The following is a 10,166-nucleotide window of genomic DNA, read 5'->3' as shown; positions in this document are numbered from 1 at the left end:
ATCTTAGTTTGACCCATGTAAAATTGCTCATGGAACAATCTTTCTAGGTATGCCCACGCATCTATCGAATTGGGTGGCAAAGTAGTAAACCAGATAAAGGCATTCTTTGTCAGCGAACTAGGGAAATACTTGATCCTCAAGTCCTCGTTTCCTGCCAAGTCCCCTGCTTCTGTTAGATACCTAGCAATGTGTTCCACTGTCGATTCGTTAGTTTCGCCTGAAAATTTTGTAAATTTGGGTACCTTAGTGCCCCTAGGTAATTCTGTCTGCATAATATAGTCTGATATAGGGGATGTATAATTTGGACGTCTGAGTCCAGTACTTAGGCCATTATTGGCCATCACCCTTTCTATCATAGCAGTCAAGTTATTCTCTGTGGCCAGATTTTCCCTTCTGACTCTTTGAACAACCCCATCTGGATGTTCATTTCTACCTACAACTCTTACTCTGGGTTGTTCTTCCTCCGTTTCTTGTCGAACGGGGACGGTTCTTTGACTTGAAGTCTCTAAATTAATTACTGGAATTTCTTCCGTCCAATTCGTCCTCCGCAAGGAGTTTATATCTCGGATGGTTGGTCTCGATGATGGGCCCTCATCTTGTATACGTTCTAAAACGGGCATTCCCTCTTGGTATGCGGGCTGTTTATCTTTCCTTTTTGGTTGTGTTACACCCATGAACTCCGCCATCCGATTCATTTGAGATGACATCTTTTGGAAAGTTTCTACATTTTCCCTATTTGTGCAAGTAATGTTTGTCAACAATGGGGTAAAGATTGAAGTCAATTCTTTGGCTAAAGCCCCTAGCATATCATGGTTGCTTGCATCCATTTCTTGTCGAAATGCTGCTTGGCTGTTTGTGGTATAATGAGGCACCTGGGTAGAAAAACCAACGTTGTGTGTACTTCGACTCGCAGATCCCACATTTGGTGAAAATGTCGCATTATTAGTTGGGACATAAGTAGGTCCGGGCCCTCGTACGCCTGATCCAAAAGGAAATGGCATCCCGTATGGAGGATTTGGCCTCCATTCGAAAGTTGAATTCGTGCCTTGACTAGACAAGTTATTCGCAGCATTTGTTGAGGGAAACGGTAATACTTCCTCTGCACTCGTGGTCGAAGGTGCAGTTGTTGACACTGAAACTGGCAAAGTCCCTGAAAGTCCTGTATTATTTTCAGGCACCGACTGGGAATTATCTGCAGGTCTCGATCCATTTGGACCCGTTGTATCCCTTGTTCCTTGAGTGGAATTCGAATTTGCCGCTCCTGATCCTGTGCCTTGTGAGGGATCTTGATCACCCCCTGCACTGGCTGTAACAGCCATTTTCTTGTTGTACCTTCGTTTGGGAACCGGTTGTGCACTGTTTGTTAATTTACCATTCCTAAGGTTCATACAAGGTCTTGATATTGTCTAGACAAAACAAAGCAATTGATTAAAACAATCCGTTCGACACGGTCCCACCAGGTGTGCCAATTTGTTTACGGTGATTTCCGGTAAACAACCGCTAGTCCTCCAAACTATAATAAATATGATTTGGTTACTCGCAGGATCGACTAGATTGATCCTAGGACACATAGTCAATTAGATTGTTATCAATATTCTTTAGAACCATGTTCATGATTCGTTGTCTTCGACAAATGTTATTCGATTGAAAACATACACTTTTAGTGATGACTTGATTATATGTGATTATGACTTTAAAATGTAAACAACGCAGATAACGTAACATGCAATTCTGTTTAAATGTAAAGAATCTTAAAACATAAAACTGTTAAAGATCTTGAAAGTAAATAACATGAAAGTAAATAACATGAAAGTAAATAACATGAAAGTAAATAACATGAAAGTAAATAACATGAAAGTAAATAACATGAAAGTAAATAACATGAAAGTAAATAACATGAAAGTAAATGGCAAGAAGTAAATAGAATGCAAGAATTTAAAGATATTCGAAAACGAAAAGCAATAAAAGATAATACTCATGTATTAAGATGGTGGTGTCATACGTACATTTTCTCAGCGAACTCGTTCTCGTTAACGCTTGATACTTGAGTAAATATGTGAGTGATTTGTACAAAATGAACACACGGAATTCTATCATAAAAAACTCCTATTTATACTAGTTTCGACCATAACGGCCCTACGCTAATCCGCTGCCACGTTTCTCATAAGAACTTCCAGCGATGACATCTGTGAATAAGCAGTTACGCAACTATCTTCGAATTTCAAATCTTCCCGCCTGAGTCCATCTTCGACGCGTGGCAGTATGTTAATAAACACTTACTAACAAACACGCTAAATAATAATACTTAAGCAAATTTATAAATTTTGTCTAAGTCTTCGAGGATATGTCCTTCCAATAGCTTTCAGTAGCCATCACCTTCATAAAAAACTTAGACGTTTCTTGCTATCGAAACATGGCCATCAGTAGCCATTTTATATTTCTCAGAGATGGTCATCAGTAACCACCTTGCCTTCGATCATACACTCCTTCGAAGCACATATATTTGTTCAACGAAATCTTCAGCTAACACACTGTCAGTGCATTTCCTTTTTTCCCTTAAAACATTTTGATGTTTCTTAAAATTTTCACACATATTTATAAGTTTGTATTAATATATTTATTTTTATCAAATATTAATTAATTTAATAATATAATATGATAAGATACATAAATCACACATTTTTTTACTAAGAATGTCCTTTTATGTCATGTTGTATTTATCAGCTAGTTTAATTTACTAAACACTCAAATTAACTTATTAACTATCAGTCACCAGTTACCAACTATCAATCACCAACTACCAACTATCAGTCACCAGCTACCAGATAATTTTACCAAACAGAGCCTTAGTAGTATATTTCTTGAGTATATGGGCACATATAATTTATATTTTAATTTCTTTTTCAGTCACTTAACATACAAATAGATGAAAATGACTAATGTATAATATTTTAGAAAAGTAAATGGGATTAACATATATTTTTTATTACAAAAATAAATTGAATGAATAATTAAATTGAAAGTATAAGAAAATAATTGAAAAATATTAAAATAATAAAATTGGATTGAAAACAACAAATGCCTCGTAAATACTCCACATGCTCATCCCCTGCTTCTCATTATCTGGTAAGTCTTTCGACATTTCTTTCTTTAAAAAAAATAAAAATTATCGTTCTTCCTTTTAACCAGTAAAAGCAATTGAAAACTAGTTTTATAGATTCAAATAAATGTGTGAAAAACACACTAATTAGTAAAACAATTCCGACCTACCGGATTCGAACCAGTGACCTAAGGATGACAGCACGGTGTCCCAACTACAGTCCTCCGCTCTACCAACTGAGCTAAGGTCGGTTGATGGTTGCAATTACTGCCGTTATTAAATTAACTATTAATTTCTAATTAAAGGTTTATTCTAAATTAAATTTAATATAATAATAGTAATAGTCTTGTTTCCTAGTCTCTTTCTATATAGAAAGAATCGAACCAGTTGACCTTAGTGCAGTAGCTGCAATCAGTTTCTGATTTTCCCATTTCTATTACAATCTCATCACTCAATTATCTTATGGCGGCCGCTGTTGTTGGTGAAGCTTTTCTGTCTGCTTTCATTGAAGTTGTCCTTGACAGACTTGCTTCTCCTCAGGTTGTTGACTTGATCCGTGGGAAGAAACTTGACGTCAATTTGGTTCAACGGTTGAAGAATACTCTTTATGCTGTTGAAGCCGTGCTTAACGATGCTGAACAGAAGCAGATTCGTGACTCTACTGTTAACAAATGGCTTGATGATCTCAAAGATGCTCTCTATGTTGCTGATGACATTCTCGATCGGATTTCTACTAAAGCTGCAACTTCTCATAAGAACAAAGAGGTGAGTACTGTTAACTACTTTTCTCGCTTTTTCAACTCTGAGGAAAGGGATATGGTTTGTAAGCTGGAAGATATAGTTGCTAAGATTGAATACATTCTCAATTTCAAAGATATTCTTGGCCTTCAACATATTGCAACTCATCACTCATCATGGAGATCTCCATCAACCTCTTTAGAAGACAGATCTAACATATTTGGTAGGGATCAAGACAAAGAGGCCATTCTCAAATTACTGTTAGATGATGATAATGATAAGGATGAGATTTCTGTGATCCCTATAGTTGGCATGGGTGGAGTGGGAAAAACTACTTTAGCTCAATCTGTGTACAACCAGGACGCTGTCAAGCAGAAATTCAATGTTCAAGCATGGGCTTGTGTTTCTGATGATTTTGATGAACTGAATGTTGCAAAGGCCATCTTGGAGTCAATTGTGGGGTATGCTTGTAGCATAAATAACAAAGAGTTGCTTCATCGTGATTTGAAGGAAAAACTATCTGGAAAAAAGTTCTTAATTGTTTTGGATGATGTATGGACTGAGGATTATAACGGCTGGAATTCTCTTTTAAGGCCTCTTCAATATGGAGCCAAAGGAAGTAGAATTCTTGTAACAACTCGTATCCAAAAAGTTGCTTCTATGGTACAAACTTTTCATGATTACTCGCTAGAGCAATTGTCATATGAAGATTGTTGGTCAGTGTTTGCCAACCATGCTTGCCTTTCTCGAGAAGAATTCAGTGAGAATAAGAATCTCCACAGAATTGGCAAAGAGATTGTTAGAAAGTGTAAGGGATTGCCTTTAGCAGCACAATCACTTGGGGGCTTGTTGCGAAGTAAACGGGACATCAAGGATTGGGATAATATACTAAATAGTAACATTTGGGAAAATGAGAGTAATATCATTCCAGCTCTAAGAATTAGTTATCATTATCTCCCTCCTTATTTGAAACGCTGCTTTGTGTATTGTTCATTGTTTCCCAAGGATTATAAATTTGAAAAAGATGAATTAATCTTGTTGTGGATGGCGGAGGATCTTTTACATCCTTCAGAAAGTAACAAGACTTTAGAAGAAGTTGGTTATGGCTATTTTAATGACTTAGCTTCTAGATCATTTTTTCAACGTTCGGGAAGTGGGAACAGCTACCAGCATTTTGTGATGCATGATCTGGTGCATGACTTAGCAATATTGCTCGGTGGAGATTTCTATTTCAGAACAGAAGAACTTGGGAAAGAAACGAAGATTGGTACCATGACCCGTCATTTATCATTTAGTAGCTTCAGTGGTCAAGTCTTTGAAAGCTTTGATATTTTTGGCCGAGCAAAACATCTTAGGACGTTTTTGACAAACAATTTTAAACTCCCTTCTTCCAATATCGAAAAGGCATCATGCATCATTTTATCCACATTGAAGAGCTTGAGAGTTTTGTCATTTCACTACTCTCCATATCTTGATGCATTGCCCGATTCGATATGTGAACTGATCCATTTGCGTTACTTGGATCTCTCTTCCACAGCAATTAAAACATTACCAAAGTCATTGTGTAATTTGTATAATCTACAAACGTTGAGGTTGCGCTATTGTAAAGAACTAACTTGGCTTCCCAATGACATGCAAAATCTTGTAAATTTGCGCCATCTTGATATCCGTGGAAGTGATAAGTTAGAAGAAATGCCTGTTGGAATGAGCAAATTAAATCATTTGCATTATTTGAGTTATTTTGTTGTGGGAAAACATGAAGAGAAAGGGATCAAGGAACTGGGGACACTTTCAAATCTTCACGGATCACTTTCCATTAAGAAATTAGAGAATGTTACCAACAGCTTTGAAGCATCAAAGGCAAAGATAATGGATAAGAAATACCTTGAAGAATTATCGTTTGTATGGTCTCAAGATGCAAAGGACGATTTTAAGAATTCACAAAGCGAGATGGATATACTTGGCAATTTACAACCTACCAAGAACCTGAAAAGGCTAGATATTGATGGATACAGAGGCACAAAATTTCCAGAATGGGTTGCAGATCCTTCCTACCACAATTTGACTGAGTTATCTTTATATAATTGTCATAATTGTTGCATCCTGCCCCCACTAAGACAACTTTGCTGTCTTAAGAATTTGAGAATCAGTAAAATGAATATGATGATGGAGATTATTGGATCTGAATATGGTGATTCTTTTTCGGAGACGCTTTTTCCTTCCCTTGAATATCTTGAGTTCCATGACATGCCTTGTTGGGAAGTGTGGCATCATCCCCATGAATCATATGCTCCCTTCCCTGTATTGAAGACCCTTTTGATTATTGATTGTCCTATGTTACGAGGAAATTTGCCATCTCATCTTCCTGCTTTGGAAGAACTTGTGATTAGACGATGCTACCAACTTGCTTCATCTCTCCCAAGGTCCCTTGTCATAACTAAACTAGAGGTTTATGAAAGCAATAAAGTAGCACTACCAGAGCTACTGCCACTTTCATTAAAAGAGTTAAAAACTCAAGGAAGATCAGTGACAGAGTCCGTGTTTGAAGCCTTCAGAGTCTCCATACCAACTTCTCTTCAAGATTTAGACATTGAGGATTGTTCATCTGCAATATCATTTCCGAGAGATTGTTTGCCCGCATCCTTGCAGCGCCTAACTATCAAGAATTGTGAAAATCTAGATTTCCCAATGCAAAACGACCAACTCGAGTCACTTTGGTATTTGTACATAGAAACGAGCTGTGTTTCTCTTAGAACCCTCCCATTGGAAACCTTTCCAAATCTTCTACGTCTGGAAATCATAAACTGTGAAAACATTGAAAATCTTTCCGCTTTGAAGAATCTTCAAAATCTGGTTGAAATTGGGATTAGAGACTGCCCCAATTTTGTATCATTCCTAGGAGAGGGGTTGTCTGCTCCAAACTTGAATACATTGCATGTCTCCTGCTGCGTTAATTTAAAGTCACCTCCTTGTCACATAGATACTCTTCTCCCAATGTTAAAATTTTTGACAATAGAAGATTGCCCAGAAATTGAGACTTTTCCTGAAGGAGGTATGCTTTCTAGCTTGAGTTATCTTTGGATCTTGAACTGCGACAAGTTATTAAGGAGCCCATCTCTAACTTTGCCAGACATGCTTACCCATCTTATGATTACTGATAGTGCCCAGTCCTTCCCCAAGGAGGATTTTGCGTTGCTACCTCCCTCTCTTACCTCCCTTGAGCTATGGAGTATGTCAAGTTTGCACACATTGGAGTGCAGGGGGCTTCTCCACCTCACGTCCCTCCAAAAACTAACAGTTTATGATTGTCCCAAGCTGGAGAATATAGCGGGAGACAGCACACTACCTGCCTCTCTGGTTCATCTTCAAATCGATCAATGTCCTCTGCTGGAAGAACGGTGCCGCAAGAAACACCCGCAAATTTGGCCCAAACTTTCGCACATTCCAGACATTGAGCTTATCAACTGATGAATTTATTAAGCTTGAACTTGGATTTTAAATTGGTAATTGCTTTGCTCTGCCTCACCTAAATGCCACTTTCCTAATTTCATTTGTATTCTGCACCATTTTTTTCCATTATCTTTTTAACAGATGAAAATTAAATCCTACTACTAGCCCAGCTAATTTATTCCACCTTTTCTATCTACTTTCATGTTGTTTGCAGTTTGTTGTACCAGGTCGTATGGGTGCAGATTTACAACAAATGTTTTTTCATATTTTCAGGTAAAAATCATCTGAGCAGAAATCTCGTTATTGTTGTGGCCATGTGTGAATGATATAGTTAATAGTTTGTATGGTCTCAAAAATATCATTTTATTTTGTCTTACAGATATTGAAGCAGCTAACTCCCTTGATGATTAAGCCCGGAATATTGATGAAGTGCTGACTTTGATCCGTATAACCATGTGAGTTCTTGAACTTTCCTTGTAATGCAATAGGTAGTTTCACTTTCACACTTCTTCAAGGATACTATGGTAATCAAACTGATTTTTTACATCTTACTGCATCAGTATTTTTTGGTGATGTTAAAAGGTTTCTGGTAAAAAATTTACATCAAAATTTCAAGCCTTAACTAAAATGAATGACTTCCTTTATTAATTCCTTCCCAACAGTTGACATATCCATTACTGAAAATTTTGTTGTCATAACATGTTCTTTGGCTTTCTGTAGGTTCTACAACTTGTGAGATGATTCACATTGAGGTGTTTCGTACAAGCCTTATTTTGGGTAATTCATTTCTGTTTTGGTAACATATCGTACTCGTTGGTTATGGCCATTATGATAATACGAGAATGAGTGCTACTATTATCCTTATTTTCAATTTGAGTTACTTAGAATCTCTATTTTTGATAGCTGCTGAGATATGTGGCTGAACAGTGAACACTCCTACAAGGAAGGTCTAAACTGGATGGCTCCAGAGGTTTGCTCTTACTTCACTTTACTATTGTGTCTCATAGCATCCTCAAGTATAGCTTCTCATGTCTAACTGTAGGAAGAACATAAAACTGTCTTTTCTTTAATTATTTGGGGAATCAACAATTTGGATGTTTGTACTTATTTTTCAGCATTATTTTCATTTTATGTTAAATGAACAAATAGCAATTCATGAGTAAGTGTACATTAACGTTAACTTAACACAAACTACGAAAGAAAATGTTGAAATGAATGAACTGTTGATATAATTCGATAACCAGTTTTATGCAATGTCGGCCATTCATAATCTGTCTACTTTTTACTTTCTTAGCACACATGTATCTTTTTTGTGCATCATGTTTATGCATGGTAATCACCTGGAACAAGATTGCCATATATTATATATAGATCCTTCATATGTACTTTGATGTCTTAGAATTTTAGTTTAGGTATAACTAAACTAGTCAACGGTATTATTTTTACCCTTCCTCCATAAACAATATTTTTACAACATCACTAGTCAATGTGCGATATTCAACACAATTATTCCGCGTCGTCATCAATAATCTCCATCAACCATACTAATATTTCTGAAATTCTCAATTTTCGTGTTTGAATTCCCTATTATTTCCATCCTGGTGTTATTTTGTGTAATACACAATTCTCATACTATCCATAAGAGTTTCTTTACTTGTACAATATATAACATATGAGAAGTTGTTCTGCAAAATGATGTAGGAGTTAGCAAAGATGCAAAGATCTGCCACTTTTTTCACAGGCCTTCTTCAGCATACACAATAGAAGCAAGGAAAAAAAAGAAAGCTTTGCACCAATGAACAAGGAAGTGAAACAAGATGGTTCAAGACGGGGAGAACCAGAAAATTTTGTTCTAATGGTGTTGTGATGAAGGGTTTCAAAAAGATACTAGTACTCTACACAAACTATTGCAGGCATTGAAAACCTGACACAGTCTAGACAAGATGGTGTTTCTATTGTAAAAGATTCATATGAAAAGATAGTTAATAGTGAATAATCAAGGTGAGGTATCATGGGTAGTGAGGTTTGATTTTGGTTTAGGTGTATATGTATGTACTCTTACTTGCTTTAGCATTCTTATTTCTTGTGCTGCACCTGCGTCTTAGATAACTTAGCACGCTTCAAGAGATTATAACTTTTGTTTTTGTATGTGAATGGAAAGCAAACTTTGTTATTTGGGGGCTTTGCTGATGTATGAGAATGGTGGCCAGATTTTAAGTTTTAGTGGTAACCTTGGTTATTCTTATGTTGAACTCATTGTGAAAAACTAAATGATGATGCTGATAGAGATAAAGGTTCATTCCATATGCAAAATAAACTTCAGAGTTTCTTAGAGAGAAATATACTCTAAAATGGATTATTCATCAAAGTTTCATGTCATATACCATTAAAAAAAATAAAGGAATTTCTTAATCCACTCATAGGTGGAAAAAAAAATCCTATGCAAAACCGAAAATGTCCCTCTATTTTTTAAAATACATTTTCGAACGCACTTTTGTATCACACACAAATGAGAAAAAATGATTTCACCCTATAATCAAATTTAAAGTGTTTCTGAAGATATTTCTCCTAAACATAGTAACAAATAAATTGTTAATTGACCATTCTAGGGACTTATACAGAGATGTATCTCCAAACACTTAAAGCGGAAATTTAGAAATCTGTCACCTTTGCATGTCAGGTTAATCCGTAGATGCATCTCCTAAAATCTTTGAAAAAATCAAATATGTTATTTCTAAATACAACCACCTGCATGATCAGACTCCATTTCCATTTTTTTCTCCATAAACCCTATCCAAAAATTCATTCAATCTCAATCAAGTTTTTCACTCCAAAACTCCATTCTTGTGTTTTATCAAATCAAAAGGAGTAAAAGAAG

The 10,166-nt window shown here is 36.1% G+C and overlaps 1 protein-coding gene and 1 non-coding gene across 3 annotated transcripts; one reads left to right on the top strand and one right to left on the bottom strand.

Moving 5' to 3' along the window:
- Positions 1-3,260: 3,260 nt before the first annotated feature.
- TRNAY-GUA (transfer RNA tyrosine (anticodon GUA)) lies at positions 3,261-3,351 on the bottom strand. The gene is given in 2 exon segments: positions 3,261-3,296; positions 3,315-3,351. It is a non-coding gene; the product is annotated as a tRNA-Tyr (tRNA).
- Positions 3,352-3,456: 105 nt separating this feature from the next.
- LOC131644932 (putative disease resistance RPP13-like protein 1) lies at positions 3,457-9,897 on the top strand. Of its 2 annotated transcripts, XM_058915554.1 has the most exons (6): positions 3,458-7,341; positions 7,503-7,561; positions 7,668-7,743; positions 8,009-8,065; positions 8,192-8,258; positions 8,990-9,897. In XM_058915554.1, the coding sequence occupies exon 1, from the start codon at positions 3,563-3,565 to the stop codon at positions 7,304-7,306; it is 3,744 nt and encodes a 1,247-aa protein (XP_058771537.1). In that variant the 5' UTR covers positions 3,458-3,562; the 3' UTR covers positions 7,307-7,341; positions 7,503-7,561; positions 7,668-7,743; positions 8,009-8,065; positions 8,192-8,258; positions 8,990-9,897. The 2 variants fall into 2 exon arrangements, with proteins under 2 accessions (XP_058771538.1, XP_058771537.1); XM_058915555.1 differs by lacking the exons at positions 7,503-7,561; positions 7,668-7,743; positions 8,009-8,065; positions 8,192-8,258; positions 8,990-9,897 and having other exon boundaries at positions 3,457-6,890; positions 7,000-7,278.
- The last annotated feature ends 269 nt before the right edge of the window (positions 9,898-10,166 follow it).

The sequence above is a fragment of the Vicia villosa genome, linkage group LG1 (genome assembly GCF_029867415.1).
Source record: "Vicia villosa cultivar HV-30 ecotype Madison, WI linkage group LG1, Vvil1.0, whole genome shotgun sequence".
Taxonomy (NCBI): Eukaryota; Viridiplantae; Streptophyta; class Magnoliopsida; order Fabales; family Fabaceae; genus Vicia; species Vicia villosa.
Note: the sequence above shows the minus strand (reverse complement) of the source record. Positions and strands in the feature narration are given on the sequence as shown.

Bases quoted from the DNA above. Each gene is read 5' to 3' on its own strand.
- LOC131644932 (XM_058915554.1), top strand. From the start codon at position 3,563: ATGGCGGCCGCTGTTGTTGGTGAAGCTTTTCTGTCTGCTTTCATTGAA.